The 19,704-nt window shown below is 41.1% G+C and overlaps 1 protein-coding gene across 2 annotated transcripts; it reads right to left on the bottom strand.

Moving 5' to 3' along the window:
• Window positions 1-457: 457 nt before the first annotated feature.
• On the bottom strand, window positions 458-4,945 carry LOC145072315 (glucose-1-phosphate adenylyltransferase large subunit 1-like). 2 transcript variants are annotated; one of them, XM_079018721.1, is made up of 15 exons: window positions 4,773-4,945; window positions 4,158-4,409; window positions 3,907-4,029; window positions 3,595-3,765; window positions 3,398-3,490; window positions 2,891-2,974; window positions 2,745-2,800; window positions 2,565-2,658; window positions 2,310-2,495; window positions 2,167-2,247; window positions 1,987-2,073; window positions 1,380-1,484; window positions 1,140-1,246; window positions 998-1,058; window positions 458-824 (listed from the first exon to the last, which is right to left on the bottom strand). In XM_079018721.1, the coding sequence occupies exons 2-15, from the start codon at window positions 4,407-4,409 to the stop codon at window positions 723-725; spliced, it is 1,602 nt and encodes a 533-aa protein (XP_078874847.1). In that variant the 5' UTR covers window positions 4,773-4,945; the 3' UTR covers window positions 458-722. The 2 variants fall into 2 exon arrangements, with proteins under 2 accessions (XP_078874847.1, XP_078874846.1); XM_079018720.1 differs by having other exon boundaries at window positions 4,587-4,943.
• Between the last annotated feature and the right edge of the window lie 14,759 nt (window positions 4,946-19,704).

Genomic DNA, 19,704 nt, shown 5'->3' with positions numbered 1-19,704 from the left:
AAGATGAAATTTTATATTATACTTAGATATATCTTTTACAATCGAATATATTAGTAAAAAAATATATAATGGTATAATAAAAGAAATAATAGTACAATGTTATAGCACATTACACACACAAGTCGTTATATTCTGATTTTTATGGTTTAACCATTATTAATCAAAATCATCTAAGACCTATCAAGTTTGGCAATAAAGTAGGTTAAACTTGTAATCACAAAAAAAAAGTTGTGGAAATTTAGTAGCTTTAGTAAAATATTTTGTGAAAGTTTAATCCAAAAAGTCTTGTTAAAGTGGCTCAACTCAACTTTGTTTAACCAGTATAGCATGTTAGAGTGGTGACTTCAAAACATTGTCAAACTTGGATGGTTCAATTAATCAAAATTGGTAATTTCAAAAATAATCAAAATATAATGTGTTTTTGTATATTGTCCAATGCTAAAGTACAAAAAAGAAATAAAAAATTTTGGTGTTATATATTACATTCAACCTTTAAAAAAAAGGTTTCATTATTTAACAAGTGAGTACCCTTATTAGTCATAAATACAATACAAGAAAAGGGATGTTGTGCCTTTGTATGGTTATAACCACTAGTGCACCTAACCCAACATTAGGGTTCAACCCACACGACCCATGGGGTGCACCCCATCTTGGTGTTGGTCACATGTTGGGCAAACATGTACCCTTTGCATCATCACTTGTACTTTACTACTATTCATCCGTTATATAACAACGCCATCATTAATTGTAGCCTTCTCCAATATAATTGTAATCCCAGACCTTATATAGAATCCTTCACTTGCTCTGTCACCTTCTTGTACACCCTAAAAAATTCGAACCCAATTTTTAGGTTATTTTATTAATTAGCCTGTTCTACTATTCAAAGTTTCAAATAATGATCCCATTTTTTTAATATAACGATTTATAAGTTTATGAAATATAGTATATTTGTAACTAAACTTTTTTTAAGTATAAAAAAATACGAAACTTCGCTTACATCTTTATTCATGATCTTTACATCACTCCCGATCTTTGCATTCTTGTCTATGATGCAGTTTCTGCAACACAAATGGAAACCTTAACCTTAAAAACACAATTTTCATGGTGCCTTTTGATATTTCTATTTGATTATGTTTTACCTAATTTTTGTGTTACTTCCAACCCCAATCGGGACCTTTCCGGAAGCTAGCAAAGAAGCGATCTCTGATTCTGTCTGATAATAATCTGCTCCCAACATTAGCGTATCCTGTCATGTCACATTCAGTTCATTTAAATTAATGCTCTGATACCAACTTGTTACACGCCATAATACAATAAATAACTTACAACAACTTTAATTTAAAAATATAAAAAAAAGCCTTTAATATTATTACGCTTACCTTGAGCTCGACACCCGAGTCTATACGTGACCTTTCACCCACTATCGAGTGTTCGATGTTGCATTCTCTCAAGAAACAACCGTGTGAAATAATTGCATTTTTTAACTGGGAAAATGGGACAAAAAGAAAGAAATTTTATCAGACTATCATGTAAATCAATAAAAAGACTAACTAGACCGGTAGTTATCTCTCGCGAATACTGACGATGAGGGCATTCATGTCTTTTTTACAATCATATCATACCTTTCTCCTTTTTAGTGTGGGATTAAAAAGTACAAATTTTGTCTTATCAACATCATCTAAAGAGTTGTTCCTTGGGTAAGTAATATTTTTGTCCGGATAAAATGATGTATACATAGGATTGTTTTTTCTATAAATTCAATAAATGGTTTGAATGATAGGAATTGGGAAGAAAAAAGAAAATGTGTAAAGGGTTGGTGTCTTGATACATTAAGCCAAGTTTTTTTTTTTTTTTTTGCCTTAACCCATTAATTCTGTCCTGATTAAGCAAAAAAAAACGAATCTATCTACATTTCTAGCCCATTAAGCAAAAAAATAAAAAAATAAATAAAATTCTCAATCCAAGTCAAAGTCAATACCAAATTACCTTGCTTTTTTCGATTTTGGATGGTGGCAAGAACCTCGGAGAAGTGAAAAACGGAGTCTTCGGATCATAAAACTGAAACTTCGGTACCTTCAAGCAACACCAAAACCGAATCCCACTTTAATCCAAACATCAAATTGTTTGTACTTATCAAAGCGACACAGTTTTTAACAATTAAATCACCTCATCTGTTAGTGCCAAATTCGCATCATAGAAAGATTTGATCGTTCCGATATCTTCCCAATAATCTCTGAATAAATACGCCTACAACGACAATCAAGATTACATAAACTAAATTCCCCCAAATAAACAGTTTATTTACTTACTTGCACATTGTGTTCGTTTACAGCAGCTGGAAGGATTTCGGATCCGAAATCATTAGATGTCGGGTACCTCCATCTTAGAAGCTTCAAAAGAATATCTCTTTTGAACACGTAAACGCCCATTGAAGCAATATACGGAGATTCTTTAGCGTCTTCCGGTGATAATCCAAGTAAAGTCGTATCAATTCGCTGAAAAAACAAAAAAGAAATCAAGAAAAAACGAGATTGATTGAAATCGTGGGTGTTTCTTGTTTTTACCATGGCTTTCAATTCGTCGTCTTTTGGTTTTTCAGCAAATTGAATGACTTGACCCTTGTTATCGAACTTTAAAAGTCCAAAATCAGCTGCTCTACTGAAAAATTTTCAATACGCTGTTAGAAATTCGATAAAAAGAAACTGAAAACAAGGATTAGGATATGAAAATTGAGATTAAAGAACCTTTCGCCCACTGGTACGCAAGAAACAGTAATATCGGCGTCTCTGTCAATGTGATTCTGTATGTTTATTTGAAATGATAACAGAAAATTAAGTTCAAATGAAGTGTTTTTAGTTTGTGATTATAAAAAATGAAAGAACATACATACCTGCAAAAGGTTCAAATAGTCCATACGATAAAGATGATCACCGGATAAGATTAGTATATCTTCTATGTCTTTGTTCTTGGCATCCTAAAAAAAACGATATAAATCAACACACGAAACATTTTGAATCGATCGTATTTTAATACATAGTGTATGAGTACTTGAATTATTTGTAATAGATAAAAGATTAGATGCAAGAAATTGCAATGTATTTTCATTATTTTAGCATCTTTGCTCCATATCATATTAGAGCACTGTACTTTGTAAGACATCTATCCAATTGTATTAATGTTATTCAAAGGAATAGTCAATGCTATAATCGAGTAGATTTATCAAAATATAATGTACAACAATATATGCAAATATAAAAAAGTAAAAGTACAATGATGCAATACAAAGAAATGAAAGTACGTTACTATTTTTTGCATTTAGTCCTATAAAAATGAAGCTTTTGCAAGTACATAATCAAGAAAATCCAAATAAATAAATAAAACAGATGCTCAAACGGACCTCAAAAACCCATGTAAATTGTCTAACAGCATCTGCGGTTCCTTGAAACCAATTCATTCCTGCTTCACCGGGAGTTTGAGTGGCAGCCAACACCTACCGAACAAAAAAAAAAAAATAGTTGTTACAAGACTATCGTCTTACATAAAAAGTAGGGCCTTAATATTTATAAATAATCAATAAGGTTATAATTTTCATACCTCCACAAAACCATCTCCAAAATTGACACCATTGCCAAAATATGTACGAGCAATATGACGATTAAGTGAAGCGGAATTAAACTGAGTTAAAACAAAGATCTTGTTTATAGTGCTGTTTATACAATTGCTCATTGGGATGTCTATAAGCCTATAGCATCCTCCCACAGGTACCTATACAATAATACATCACACACCATCGAAATCTCATTAAAATTTCTTCTAAAAAACTTTTAAAAACTATTTATGTTAAAAAAATAAAAAAGAATTTCTTAATGTATTTAAATTAAAAAAATTATAACTAAAAATACTTACAGCAGGTGTAGCGGTTTTGCTCGTAAGAGGGAAGAGTTGAGTTCCGGCACCACCGCCAAGGATGATCGCCGCCACATTTTTCGGGTTAACCCTCCGTCGCTCAAATATTGGTGCCGACAGTGTCTATATTTATAAATTATATCATGAATCAAACTCAAATTTCAAAGAAAAACCAATAAATCGGACACAAATCTACTCACATAATAGAAAAAAAAAATCAAGAAAATGAGGAGAAAGTATGAATATTTTACCTCAACCATGGTTTCTTTGCCATTATCAGACGTGAGGACAGAGAAAGCAACACCAGGTTTTTTAGTTTTGCTATTTCGTTTCTGAAAACTCAACTTTTTTCGCAAATGGTTAGCCCAGACGGTGTCGTTTATGTTCCCTCTGATCTTCTCCCCTCTCAAAAACCCATCATCACAATTTCTTAAACCTCCATCACCTCCACTTAATTTCGGCAAATGGGTACTGTTTTTTGGTGTTGAACAGCAGTAATCCATCTTTAAAACAATAAATCAATGATTTAGATGATGAATGCAACAGAGATAATGAATTTTAACTACAACAAATAAAAACCCTAATATAAAAATGGAGTTCAGACCCAGCCACTAATCTAAGTAACCAAGTAAAGTATAGATCACATAAAGATATTAATTGTTACTCATAACCAAAGGTACCTCTTGTGATTTTAGTACAACTTTTTTATTCTTAAATGGTGTCAAATTGAAGTTTCCAAGAAGAAAGCTTTTGCAAGAATCTTGAACACGGGATCTTAGAAACAGTGAGATTGTTGCATACACTTGTTAAAAACTAAAAATTTGAGAACCCCAGATGAAAAAGATTAAAATTTGAGAATACCCAACTGGTGATTATGCAAAAGGAGATGAAAAAGTTGTGAATGAAAGATTTTTGGGAAATGCGTGAAGGGTGGTGATTTATTTGCTTGTGAGCTCTGTCACGAGAAATCTGGTGTTTTTGCAGGCATATATGTCTTCATTTCTGGATGTATATATACTGCAAATCGGTAAATAAGCGGTTAAATTATTGAGCTTCGAAAAGGAGAAAATATTTATAAAAAGTTGAAAATGTTTAACTCAAACCCCGTGTGAAGTAATGAAAGCAAAATGATGTTGATATAAAAACTTAAGGATTTATGACGTTTGTGTATATTGATATCTTCACGAAATTGTATATTGATATAAAAACTAAAAAGAAAATATGTATAATTATAAGTTTGACTCACGAAATTGTTTTTGCTCAAATGGTACTGGTTAATATCTATCAAGCAGGAGGTCATGAATCAATTTTATCAAAAGATTTATAACGTTTGTGTATATTACTATCTTAAAAAAAGTACGATTTCATAATGTAATGAATCTGAATGTAGCTCTTTCAAATTGAACGGTGGGGGTTTTGGTTGTGCCCACACGAGGCAAAGGCTCCAACGACAGTTTTTTCCTTTTGTACAAGTTGAATAGGTATCCTTAGAGTTTAGGCATATACTAGTATTTAGTATTTGAGTCTATACTTTGATGGGTTATTATGTGTGTTTTTCTTGCTTATTAAACATATAAATTGATGAAATTAGTACATCTTATCACAACTTAAAAAATAGTAAAATATTAAAAGAGATGGACGTTTAGTGATTTATCAAGAGTAGTGGCGTTTAGGGACTATTTTCGTAAGTCGGATATATTTAGAATAATCCATAAGAATGTATGTGCCATAGCTTTAAAAAAAAGCATTACAATATGCATTATAAGTAAATTTGAAAAGAGTATGAGTTGGATGGTTTTAAATAATCCATAAAAATGTAAGGGCTATTACTATAAAATAAAGTTGTGGTATCATTTTTAAGAGCTTAGAAACTATTTTCTAACTTGGGTTGTTTTTGAATAATTCATAAAAGTGTAGGGACTATAACTGAAAATAAAAGTTATACATGGTGCATAAATACTTAGGTGGTTTTGTTTCTTTCGAAGCGAAAATGTATGAAGTCTGCGGACCACCTCTACAACCCTCTATAGAAGAAGAAGTGGACCAAACGACTGTAACATGTATGTAACGACATGATTTTTCAAACAAAATTTTCAATTTAAAAACTCATAAACAAATGTCTCATCATTAATTCTCAAAAACAACCAACAAGTTTTCAACACAATTATTCAAATCCAGGATCCACAATTATAGCTCAATATCCAGAGTGTGTCTACAATCACGTCGGTGCCTTCCCGCGATCCTCGAAAGTACCTAAAATACATAACACGGTAAGCATGAATGCTTAGTGAGTTCCCCAAAATACCACATACAACAATTCGCCACTCGAGTCTATACTCTGCACGACCCTCTGGTCAATGTGTCTTAGTGGGACCCTCCAATCCCGTAGCTCGTTGGACCCTCTGGTCCGGTCTAGCTCGTTAGACCCTCCGGTCCGGTCAGAATAGCACATAACATACATAATCACAAAACACATAATCTCAAGCAAACACGTACGACCTTCCGGTCCACACATAGATACCACCCTAGGTAATGTATAGTGAGAAGACTCACCTCGGGTAAACTCGAATGATCTCGAACTCGAAACACTGATCTAGCCTCCGCCGCATCACATACAAAAGATATCTCTACTTAATAATGCCTCTCAAAGGCTAGACTAATCCCTTCCTATGCTCTATCAGAAGGGTAAAAGACCATTCTACCCCTCCAATGGTCCAAAAGTCTACTTGTTGATCGAACCCTAAAAGTCAACAAAAGTCAACGCCCGTGAGTACGCTGCGCGTATTAGATCCTTACGTTGAGCGTACTCGACCACTACGCTGATATCGGGCTGCTTGAACCCTACGCCCCGCGTACTAGGATTTACGCTCAGTGTACGTCCCAATTTCACTCTTATCTCACTTATGGTCTTAATCAGTTAAGACCTTGGCTCAAAATATAGATCTGGACCCCCTAGAGTCTCCTAATCCATAAAGTCGAAGACTTTACGCCTTTGCATGGCTGTAAAGGTGATCATCATCCAAATCACACCACTTCCTTCACTAAGGAGCTCATATCTCATGCATGGTTCACTCCTAACGTCCAAGATTGATTTTTATGGATCTATATCACATTATACACTGCATATGGGCAGATCAAGGTCTATGGAGCTCCTTTACTCATAAAGTCTCCACCTTTGGGACAAAAACCCTAGAAATGGTCCATAATGCACAAATCAAAAAGGTTGAGAAAGCTCTGAGCTTTTTACCTCCAACTGATGCTTCAACCTCATAAAGTTCAGATCCAAAGCTTGCCCTCCAACTCTAGCTCCTTCAATAGCACCTCCTTCTCTTCAAAAGCACACAAGAACACTTTCAAGCTCAACCACACTCACACAAGCTCTAGAACGAGGGTTAGGGCACACTTGGGGTTTTTCTCTCTGGAAATGGTGGCTAAAAGTGAGGCCATAACGTTCCTTATATAGGGCTCACCCCCCATAATTAGGGTTTCAATATGAACCTAATACGCCCAGCGTACTGGGTAGTCTCCACGTCAAGAACACGCTCATGAGTACGCGCATCATACTCTCCCTTACGCCCAGCGTACTCAAAAGCCAAACATTATTTTCAAGGACTAATACTGACAACTTGAGAAAAGAAAAGGATCAAAGAGATATACCTGAATTCTGGGATATTACAATTCTCCCCCACTACAATCAGACTTCGCCCTCGAAGTCTTGCTCCGCAAATAACTCGGGGTGCTGCTCCCGCATTTCCGATTCCGGTTCCCAAGTCAAATCGGACCCCTACCGATGCTGCCATTGGACCTGAACCAGAGGCATTTCCTTGTTCCTCGGAATCTTCACCTTCCGATCTAGGATCGCGATCGGCCTCTCGATGTAATTCAGGCTCGCATCCACCTGAATGTCCTCTAATGGTACAACTATCATCTCATCAACCACACACTTCCGCAACTGGGACACGTGGAAGGTGCTATGGATCTGGCTCAACTCCTCAGGTAGCTCCAGATGATATGCTACCTTGCCTACCCTGGCAATCACCCTAAAAGGTCCAATATATCGAGGCCCCAACTTTCCCCGCTTCCTAAACCGGATTACTCCTTTCCATGGGGAAACTTTCAGAAGCACAAAAACTACAACTTGGAACTCAAGCTCGGATCACCGTTTGTCTGCATAACTCTTCTGACGACTTTGAGCCGTTTACAATCTGTGTCTGACCTGCTGAATCTGCTCGGTCATCTTCAACACTATCTCAGTGCCGCCCATAACTCTCTGCCCCACCTCTCCCCAACAGATGGGAGTACGACACCTCCTCCCATAAAGAAGCTCAAAGGGAGGCATATCGATGCTCGAGTGATGGTTGTTGTTATAGGAAAACTCAACCAAGGGTAGGTATGAGTCCCAACTCCCACCGAAATCCATAACACATGGTTGAAGCATGTCCTTGAGCGTCTGTATCGTTCGCTCACTCTGTCCGTCTGTCTGTGGATGGTAGGCGGTACTAAAATGCAATCGCGTTCCCAACTCCTCATGGAACTTCTTCCAGAATCTGGAAGTAAAACGCACATCCTGATCCGACACTATGGATGTCGGCACTCCATGCCGAGCTACCACCTCTCGCACATAAATCTCTTCCAGCCTCTCAGTTGAAGAGCTCTCACTGATAGCAAGGAAGTAAGCACTCTTCGTCAACAATCTACAATCAACCAGATCGCGTCAACTCCACGCGCCGTTCTCGGTAATTTGGTGATAAAGTTCATCGAGATCTGCTCCCACTTCCACTGGGGAATCCCCAAAGGCTGCAATGGAGCATGTGGACATTGGTGCTCTGCCCTAACCCGACGACATGCCAAGCACCTCTCTACTACCCACGCTACATCCCTCTTCATACAGGGCCGCCAATAGTCTCTTTTCAGATCCAAATACATCTTAGTGGCCCCGGGATGGATCGAAAATCTCGACCTATGCGCCTCCATCATTAGAGTGCTACGAGCTCCCCCCCGTATAAGGCACCCAAATCCAACCTCGAAAGTTCATAAGTCCTCGACTATCCATCACAAACTCGGATACTTGGCCGATCACCCGCTCCCTCTTGCGGTTCTCTGGTCTCATGACCTCCGCCTGGGCCTCTCGAATGGTATCCAATACCGGAGTCATCACTGTCATCCTCATGCATATATCCCGAATCGGGGAACTCTCCGCCTTGCGGCTCAGGGCATCGGCTACCACGTTAGCCTTGCCCGGGCGATACAAAATCTCACAATCATAATCTTTTACCACATCCAACCACCTTCTCTTGCGCATATTCAGGCTAGGCCGATCCATCTGATACTTCAAGCTCTTGTGGTCCGTGTAAATGGTACACCGAACCCTGTACAAGTAATGACGCCAGATCTTAAGAGCGAATACCACTGCCCCCAACTCTAAATCGTGGGTGGGATACCTCGTCTCATGAGGCTTCAGCTGCCTCGATGCATATGTTATCACGTGTCCCCTCTGCATAAGCACTGCACCTAACCCTGATATAGATGCATCGCAGTAAACCACAAAGTCCTCCATTCCCTCAGGAAGAGCTAACACTAGAGCTTCGCACAATCTCTGGCGAAGAGTCTCAAACGAGGTCTGCTGATCGGGACCCCAAACAAAAGCAACACCTTTCCGGGTCAACTTGGTGAGAGGAACAACAATCTTGGAGAAATCTCTGATAAACCTCCGGTAGTAGCCGGCCAACCCCAGAAAATTCCTGATCTCAGTGGGGGATCTCGGCACCTCCCAACTCATAACCGCCTTAATCTTGGCCAGGTTGACCAAAATCCCATTTTGATTAATGAGGTGTCCCAAGAACTGGACCTCTTGAAACCAGAAATCACACTTGGAGAATTTGGCATAAAGCCTCTCCGATCTCAATATTCTGAGAACCTCTCTCAAATGCTCTTCATGCTGCTCTCTAGACCTCGAATACACCAAAATATCGTCGATGAACACGATCACCAAACGATCCAACATAGGTCTGTATACCTGGTTCATGAGATCCATGAACGTTGTTGGTGCATTGGTGAGCCCGAAAGGAATCACCACGAACTCGTAATGCCCATAACGAGTTCTAAATGTTGTCTTCTAAATATCCTCCTCACGAACCCTCATCTGATGATAACCAGACCTCAAATCAATCTTGGAAAACCAAGATGCAACCTGCAACTGATCGAATAGATCGTCGGTCCTCGGGAGTCGATAACGGTTCTTGACCGTTAACTTGTTCAACTCCCGGTAATCAATGCACATCCGGTGTGAACCATCCTTTTTATTGACAAAAAGGATCGGTGCTCCCCACAACGAACTACTCGGCTAGTTAAATCCATTTCCCAACAGCTCCTGAAGCTGCGAGAATAACTCTTGCATTTCTTGCGGCGCAAGGCGATAGGGTGCATTGGCGATAGGTGCCACCCGTGGAAGCAAATCAATGCAAAACTCCATCTGCCTCTCGGGAGGCACACCTGGCAACTCCTCGGGGAAAACGTACGGAAACTCGCTAACCACCGAAACCTCAACGACAGTACTCGGTCTCTCTGTAACATCCAGCGTATCCGACATATACGCCAGAAAACCCATGTAACCTTGCTGCAAGCTCTGCCTCGCTCGAGCAGCCGAACAAAATGCTGACCTAGATCGGGTACCCTCGCTGAATACAGTAAGTACTCCCCCACTAGGGTTTCAGATGGTCACCAGCTGCCGCTCACAGTCGATCATGGCTCCGAATTGACTCAACGAGTCCATGCCCACGGTGACACAGACATCCCCCATCGCGTTAGGTACCAAATCAATCGGAAACTCGACTCCAAAAATCTCAAGCACACATCCCCGGATCACATTAGTTGCAAAAACAACATGCTCATCAGCTATGGAGACTCTCAAAGGTCGGATCAATGCCTCACATCGGATATTGATGTGATGACTAAATGCTAGCGATATGAAAGATCGACTTGCACACAAGTCAAACAACACCAAAGCAGGTACAAAACTCACAAGAAAAGTACCTAAACATATCATAAATAAGCACCATATATAAACAAATGAATAAGCAAAAGATCACATACCAGCCACAAAATCGGGTGCTGCGCGGACCTGCTCCGCTGTCAACTGGAAGGCTCTGCCACGAGCCTTTGGTGCCTAGGTCTTCACGGGTCGACTCTCTGTAGCTCGAGTAGTAGAAGACGCAGATCCCTACGCTAATCTCTGAAGCAACTACGGGCACTCGACCTTCCTATGGCCAGTCTGGTTGCAATGGAAGCAAACCGAAAATCCCTTAGGGCAATCCCTCGTGATATGCCCCTCCTTCCTGCACTTGTAACACACACCTACTCTGTACACCCCATCATGGCTCTTGCCACACTTTCCACAAGTGCGGACCTTCTGACCTGCCGATCTCAAATCAGCGGGCTTTGCCCGCTTAGCCACCGGCTGAGACTGTGTCGGCTGCCTATCCCTCCTCTGAGACTCCGCGCTCCTCCCTGGCCTGAGTCTCTAGCTCAATCTCCCTCTTCCGAGCATTTTCCTGGAGCTCAGCAAATGTTCGGTATGTCGAGTTCGCCACAAACTCACGAGTGTCTCTCCTCAGAATGCTCAGATATCGACTCATACGTGCCTGCTCGGTAGACACATGCTCAGGGAAAAACAACGCCCTCTCATGAAACATCCGTGTGATCACAGTCACAGACTCAGTCCCCTGCTTGAGGGATAAGAACTCTTGGGCCAACCGTTCCCTCTCCACCGGGGGAACGTACTCGTCTCGAAACATAATGGTGAACCTCTCCCAAGTCACCACGGTAAGCTCTGCAGTAGAAAAGTCAGCTGTCACAAACTTCCACCAGTCCTTCGCTCCCAAGTGAAGCTAGTTTAGCGCGAACCGTACCCTCAAATGCTCCGGACAAGAACATGTGTAGAAGCATCCCTCAATGTCAGAGATCCATCTCATCGCTTCTATCGGATCCTGAGTCCCATCAAACTCTGGTGGCTTCGTGTTGCTAAACTCCCGGTACAGCAACGAGTCACCCCCCTGTGGCCTAGCAGCGGTGACAGTTGCGGTGGCCGCAGCAACAACAGCATCGGTAAGAGCAGCGTACCGCTCGTAAAATGTCTCAATCAGCGTGGTCTTGATAGACCCAAACATCTCTGGTATCCCAGATCGAATGGTTGTAACCACCTCATCATGAATCATCCTGCAAATCTCATTATCGCTAACACTGTTGCTCTCTGGAGTGTGGCGCATACCCACCATGATGTATCTGAAACGCAACAAAAAAGAAATCAGAGACTCGATCGAGTATTCTCGCACTCCATCACATAACCCTACTTGTTCCTTAGTACCCTATGGATTCTAACTTGGACTGCTCACTGGTCTGGTGTTTCCAGTAGTACGGGCCATGTACTACCTTCCACACCACATCAGTATTCACCCTAAGTCCTCCTCCTAGGATTCTAGATCACAAGTACTCTATATCTAGCTCACTGAGCGCAGGCTACCACCCAGTAGACCTCTCATAGGCTCCTCTCTGCTACCTACTCACACTCGAAGTAATTCACAGTAGCAGTAACTCCTAGGCTAAGGCATCACAAATCATGACACTCTTGTCCTAAATATGAATACCTAGCCTACTCCAGCATGCATAACACATATCATAACACATAACGTAAGTGTATTTTGGGAAATCACCGTTCGGGCGCTGGCTGATTGTACACACTGCTCTTTTCCGCTCTTTTGGAATCTTTTACTCTTTTTAGAAAAATTGTTTCTTTTTGAAAACTTTTCTCAAATCCTCAGTTTGAGTTTAGATATGCCCGTAGGTGTATCCGAATCCCTCAAAGCAAGGCTCTGATACCAACTTGTAACGACATGATTTTTCAATTTAAAACTCATACACAAATTTCTCATCATTAATTCTCAAAAACAACCAACAAGTTTTCAACACAATTATTCACATCCACGATCCACAATCATAGCTCAATATCCAAAGTGTGTGTACAATCACGTCGGTGCCTTCCCGCGATCCTCAGAAGTACCTGAAACACATAACACATAACACGGTAAGCACGAATGCTTAGTGAGTTCCCTAAAATACCACATACAACAATTCGCCAGTCAAGGCTATACTCTACACGACCCTTTGGTCAATGTGTCTCAGCGGGACCCTCCAGTCCCGTAGCTCGTTGGACCCTTTGGTCCGGCCTAGCTCGTTGGACACTCCGGTCCGGTCTGGTTGAGGACCCGCTGGCTCGTAAATCGTTAGACCCTCCGGTCCGGTTAGAATAGCACATAGCATACATAATCACAAAACACATAATCTCAAGCAAACACGTACGACCTTCCGGTCCACACATAGATACCACCCTAGGTAATGTATAGTGAGAAAACTCACCTCGGGTAAACTCGAATGATCTCGAACTCGAAACACTGATCTAGCCTCCGCCGCATCACATACAAAAGATATCTCTACTTAATAATGCCTCTCAAAGGCTAGACTAATCCCTTCCTATGCTCTATCAGAAGGGTAAAAGACCATTCTACCCCTCCAATGGTCCAAAAGTCTACTTGTTGATCGAACCCTAAAAGTCAACAAAAGTCAACGCTCGTGAGTACGCTGCGCGTATTAGATCCTTACGTTGAGCGTACTCGACCACTACGCTGATATCGGGCTGCTTGAACCCTACGCCCCACGTATTGGGATTTACGCTCAGTGTACGTCCCAGTTTCACTCCTATCTCACTTATGGTCTTAATCAGTTAAGACCTTGGCTCAAAATAGAGATCTGGACCCCCTACAGTCTCCTAATCCATAAAGTCAAAGACTTTACGCCTTTGCATGGCTGTAAAGGTGATCATCATCCAAATCACACCACTTCCTTCACTAAGGAGCTCATATCTCATGCATGGTTCACTCCTAACGTCCAAGATTGATTTTTATGGATCTATATCACATTATACACTGCATATGGGCAGATCAAGGTCTATGGAGCTCCTTTACTCATAATGTCTCCACCTTTGGGACAAAAATCCTAGAAATGGTCCATAATGCACAAATCAAAAAGGTTGAGAAAGCTCTGAGCTTTTTACCTCCAACTGATGCTCCAACCTCAGAAAGTTCAGATCCAAAGCTTGCCCTCCAACTCTAGCTCCTTCAATAGCACCTCCTTCTCTTCAAAAGAACACAAGAACACTTTCAAGCTCAACCACACTCACAGAAGCTCTAGAATGAGGGTTAGGGCACAGTTAGGGTTTTGCTCTCTAAAAGTGGTGGCTAAAAGTGAGGCCATAACTTTCCTTATATAGGGCTCATCCCCATAATTAGGATTTCAATCTGAGCCTAGTACGCCCAGCGTACACTAAGGTACGCCCAACGTACTGGGTGGTCTCCGCGTCAAGAACACGTTCTTGAGTACACGCAACATACTCTCCCTTACGCCCAACGTACTCAAAAGCCAAACATTCTTTTCAAGGACTAATTCTGACAACTTGAGGAAATAACAGAATGCAGAAACATATGGTGTGTGCCATGTAATCATCCCAAGCTCTTCCATTTGAAAACCAGAGTACCTGAAACATAAACTTAAAACCGTAAGCACAAAGCTTAAAGAGTTCCCCAAGATATCTCATACCATACATAAAATAAACATATATCGGTCCCCGCCCGACATCGGACACTGTCAGGCATCGGGCCATGCCCGACATCGAGCTGAGCTCTGTAAAAACGGTCCCCACCCAACATACAATAACATATATCAAATAAACACATACACATGCAATAATCACATAGATACATAGCATACAGTTAGTCATCAGGGCCCGCCCGACATCGAACCTTAGCCCGTTAAGCATATAAACACATACTGAAACATACCAAAAATACAATCCAAAATTTTTATTTTTAAATTATAAATAAAACAATAATCATCCAAATCATATCATAAAACATAAGTAGTGTATCTCAAAACATCATAACATCTGAGAATAAAAATCCCAGGCTGAACATATGGTGTGTGCACTGCAATCATCTTGAGCCCTTCCCCCTGCTAACGGGAATACCTAAAACCAAAACTGGAAATTGTAAGCACAAAGCTTAGTGAGTCTCCCCAAACTACAACATACCATACATATAATCACATAATAACATACATTAGGCCTTGCCCGCTACATCAAGCCCCACCCGACATCGGACCGAAGTCTGGTATACATATAACATATCAACAAAGCATATAACATAAACACATAACATAAGTATATAAACATTCCTCGGGCTTGCCCTGACATCAGACCGAAGCTGGGAACATATAAACATAACATATAAGCTAAAGATTCCTCGGGCTTGCCCTGGCATCGGACCGAAGCCTGGAACATATAAACAAACACATGCAAGAATCATGAAGACATCAAGCATATAAACATTCCTCGGGCTTCCCCCGACATTGGACCGAAGTCCGAAAACATATAAACATAACATATAACCAACATTGGGCTAATCCCAACATCGGACCTAAGTACGACATATGTTATCATACATAAACGGGCCGACATTGGTGCCTTCGACCCGTTCCTACTGGAGGAAAACTCACCTCACAAAACTGGCTGTTGAACTTCTCGGTAAGGAATGTCTAGCGGTTGCTCCCATGACTCCCTGACTATCATTAACAATAACACTTAGTCAAAATCCACTAATCCTTCCTTGGGTAAAATGACCATTTTAGCCCCTGATCTAGTTTGGACCATAGCCTAGGCCTAATTCCATCTAATCTTTCCAAGCCCACTAATGGCCCAATAAAGGCCTACTAATGGCCCAATTTTATAAATTGGGCCCAACTTCTCAAATGGGCATTCCCTTAGGCCCAAACATGTCCTTGAACCATTATCTGACTTCTAATGGCCAATTAAGGCTCAACAGCTGCTAAGTACAAAGATTTGGCCCAATCTGAGGCCCAAAAGATGTGAAGCCCAAATCTTGAGAGTACGCTGAGCGTACAGCTTGAATGGCTTGTACGCTGCGCGTACTAGCATGTACACCCATCATACTACCCTATTAAGCCATCAACTTAAAAAATACTTATTCCATTAAGAACTTAAGCCCATATTACAGATTTGAGTCCCTTAGCATGTCTTAACTCATAAAGTCGACTACTTGGTGGCTTGCAACCCACCAAATAAACCCAAACTTGGAATATAGCAACTAACTTCCATGGAAATGGCTAGATCTCATGCATGGTCACAAATGGGCCTTAAAGATCAAAACTTTATTGCTTATGGGACTCATATATCACTATGGGTGGCAACCCTAGACCTAAAAACGAGTTTGAGTCATAAAGATCCATTCTTGGGACTAAAAAAGATCCCAAAACATGACTACACTAGATCCAAGCATACATAAGGAAAGTTGAAAGCTTTATACCTCCAATGGGTGCCAGATGGTGAGGTAATCTCAGATCCTTGAGCTCAAGATACTCAAGTTCTTCTTCTCCAACTTCTATTTTCTTCTTCCAATATTCTTAGTCCAAAAGAACCAATTTGAGGGTTTACTGGCCCATTAGGCCCAATAAGAGGATACTGGTCCAATAAAAGTTTGAACCGAACCGTTAGGATTTCAAGCCCAAAGTTGAGTGAATGTAGTGTATTGAATTAACTTTAGAGCTTGGACCAGTGAGTTTTTGATTTTAATTGTCGTTTGTGAACGAACAACTTGTATAACATCATGCCTAGGGTTACAAGATACATCAAAAGTTAATTACACATGGACATAATTTCCTAGCCCTAAAATGGTAGTTGTGACATCATCCCCCCATTAGAGGGAATTTCGTCCTGAAATTCTTTTAAAAGCCGAAATTAAGAGCTAAAGAAAAGGTGAGGGTACTTATGTTGAATTCCGGTCCGCGGTTTGCGTTCCATGGAAACTTCACAATCGGAATGCGGCTTTGTTTTGTACGCTTTACCTCTCTGTCCATGATTTCAACCGGCTCTTCGACGAACAAGAGATTCTCGTTCACCTCAATTTCATCCACGGGAACAAAAAGGGTTTCATCTGATAGGCACTTTTTCAGATTTGACACGTGGAATACTGGGTGTACGTTGTTAAGTTCTGAGGGTAGTTGTAGTTTGTAGGCCACCGGACCGATCCTGGTGAGTGTCTCGAATGGCCTGATATATTGTGGGTTTAGCTTGACCTGATTTTCGAATTATACCATCCCCTTCCAGAGAGAGACTTTCAGTAGAACCTGATCTCCGACTTGAAATTCTAGAGGCTTTCTTCATTTATCAGCATAGCTCTTTTGTTGGTCTCGTGATGCTTGGATTCGTTCCTTAATTTGAACTATTTTCTCTGTTGTTTCCCGAATGATCTTAGGTCCTGTAAGAGTGTTGTTCGGTGTTTGCCCTCTTGCCAGCTGAGTGTCTCGCACCTCAGCCCAACAAAGAGGTGATCTGCATTTCCGGCCATAAAAAGTTTTGAAAAGAGCCACCTTAATGCCCGTGTGATAGCTGTTGTTGTACAAGAACTCGATTAGGGGCCAGTGGGTATCTATTACACAAGCTCGAATCATATCTTCTAACGTTTGAATGGTTCGCTCACTTTGGCCGTCGGTCTGGGGGTGTTAGGCAATACTCATTTCGATCTAGGTCCCCACTGCCTTCTAGAGCGACTGCCAAAATCGAAAGGTGAATATATTATCTCAATCCGAGATAATGGATATTGGAACCCCATGCAGCCTTACCACTTCTTTTATGTAGATTCGTGTTAACCTTTCCATCTTGAATGACTTTTTTATTGGTAGGAAATGGGCGGATTCTATTGACCGATCTACAATCACCCAGATAACGTCTAATAAGTCTGTTGTCTTGGGTAATTTGGTTATGAAATCCACAGTAATCCTTTCCCATTTCCACTCGGGTATTACTGGTTGTTGTAACAATCCCGAGGACTTCTGATATTCCAATTTAACTTTGGCACAAGTGAGACACTTGCCCACATAAGTGGCAATCTCTACTTTCATGTTCGACCACCAATAATGTTGTTTAATTTCCAGGTACATCTTATCGGAACCTGGATGGATGGAGTATCGTGTTTTGTGCGCTTCGTTCATGACCACATCCCTAAATCCTCCAAATTTTGGGACCCAGATACGTTCCATGAAGTAGTAAGCTTCGTCTTCTTTGACTTCAAGATTCTTCTCCATCCCACGCAGTGCTTCATTTGCAGCATTATCCAGTTTCAAGGCCTCTAATTGAGCCTCCTTGATTTATGAAGACAGGTGGGAATGGATGGTCATTGTTAATGTTTTCGCTCGGCGGCCCGAGTATTCTTTTCTGCTTAAGGCATCAGCCACCATGTTAGCCTTGCCTGTATCGTACTTGATCTCGCATTCATAGTCGTTCAGCGGCTCAACCCATCGTCGTTGCCTCATGTTCGGTTCCTTTTGATTCAAGATATGCTGGAGCCTTTTGTGATCTGTGAAGATGGTGTACTTGTGACCATAAAGGTAGTACCTCCAAATTTTTAGGGCGAAGACCACAACTCCTAGCTCGAGATCATGGGTGGTATAGTTTACTTAGTGGGTTTTCAATTGTGTAGACGCATATGCTATCACTTTTCCGCACTGCATCAGCACACAACCTAACCTTTGGTTTGATGCGTCACAATACACCACCAAATCTTCTGTTCCCTCTAGCAGAGACAGTATCGGAGCACTGCAGAGGGCTCGCTTCAGGGTTTGAAAAGCAACTTCTTTTTTGTCACTCTAGTTGAAGGGTATGCCCTTCTGGGTTAGAGTGGTGAGAGGCTTGGCAATCTTGGAGAAATTCTGAATGAACCTTCTATAATAACCAACAAGGCCCAAGAATTGCCTGATCTCCGTTGGCGATTTCGGAATTACCCAACCTTCAATAGTTTTGATCTTGGAAGGATCCACATGAATTCCTTCCTCACTGACTACATGACCCAATAAATTCACACTACGAATCTAGAACTCGCCTTTGGAGAGTTTTGCATATAGCTTTTTAGCTCTAAGAGTTTCCAAGATTTGACATAGGTGTTGACCGTGCTCCTCCTTACTTCGAGAGTATATGAGTATGTCATCAATGAAAACGATTACAAAATTATCGACGAATAGGCAGTAGACTCGATTCATGAGGTCCATAAATGTTACAGGAGCATTTGTCAGACCGAAGGGCATAACAACGAATTCATAGTGGCCATATCGGGTTCGGAAAGTAGTTTTGGGGATATCTTCTTCCGAACTCGTAGCTTCTGATAACCGGACCTTAGATCTATTTTAGAAAAATAACTGGCTCCTTGAAGTTGGTCGAATAGATCATCAATCCGAGGGAGTGGATATCGGTTCTTGATGGTGAGTTTGTTTAACTCCCGATAGTCGATGCACATCCTGAAAGATGCGTCCTTCTTCTTGACAAACAAGACCAGAGCTCCCCAGGGTGAGAAACTCGGCCTTATGAACCCCTTTTCCAGAAGTTCGCTTAATTGACTCGATAACTCCTGCATTTCGGTAGGAGCTAACCTGTAGGGTGATTTGGCAGTTGATGTGGCTCCCGATATTAGGCCATTTCGAAATTCAACCTACCTTTCTGGGGGTATTCCTGGAAGGTCTTCGGGAAATACGTCCGGAAAGTCACATGCCACTGGGATATCTTTGATGTTTATTTCCTCTTTTGTTTTATCCACAAAATGGGCGAGGAAGGCCTAATTTTTCCTGTGCAACCATTTTTGTGCCTTGATGCACGAGATAAAACGGAGATTGGCGTCAGGTTTATCA

This window comes from Lactuca serriola, chromosome 9 (assembly GCF_051521515.1).
Source record: "Lactuca serriola cultivar US96UC23 chromosome 9, Lser_US96UC23_V15, whole genome shotgun sequence".
NCBI classification, from domain to species: Eukaryota; Viridiplantae; Streptophyta; class Magnoliopsida; order Asterales; family Asteraceae; genus Lactuca; species Lactuca serriola.
The sequence above is the reverse complement of the archived record's forward strand: the minus strand, read 5'-3'. Positions and strand labels throughout refer to the sequence as shown.

What these genes read in the sequence shown, in the direction of transcription:
- LOC145072315 (XM_079018721.1), bottom strand. Translation starts at nt 4,409, where the DNA reads ATGGATTACTGCTGTTCAACACCAAAAAACAGTACCCATTTGCCGAAA. An exon ending in GCAAAACCGCTACACCTGCT is followed by an intron (nt 3,766 to 3,906) that starts GTAAGTATTTTT and finishes ATTATTGTATAG; the next exon opens with GTACCTGTGGGAGGATGCTA. An exon ending in GGAAGTAACACAAAAATTAG is followed by an intron (nt 1,059 to 1,139) that starts GTAAAACATAAT and finishes TTTGTGTTGCAG; the next exon opens with AAACTGCATCATAGACAAGA.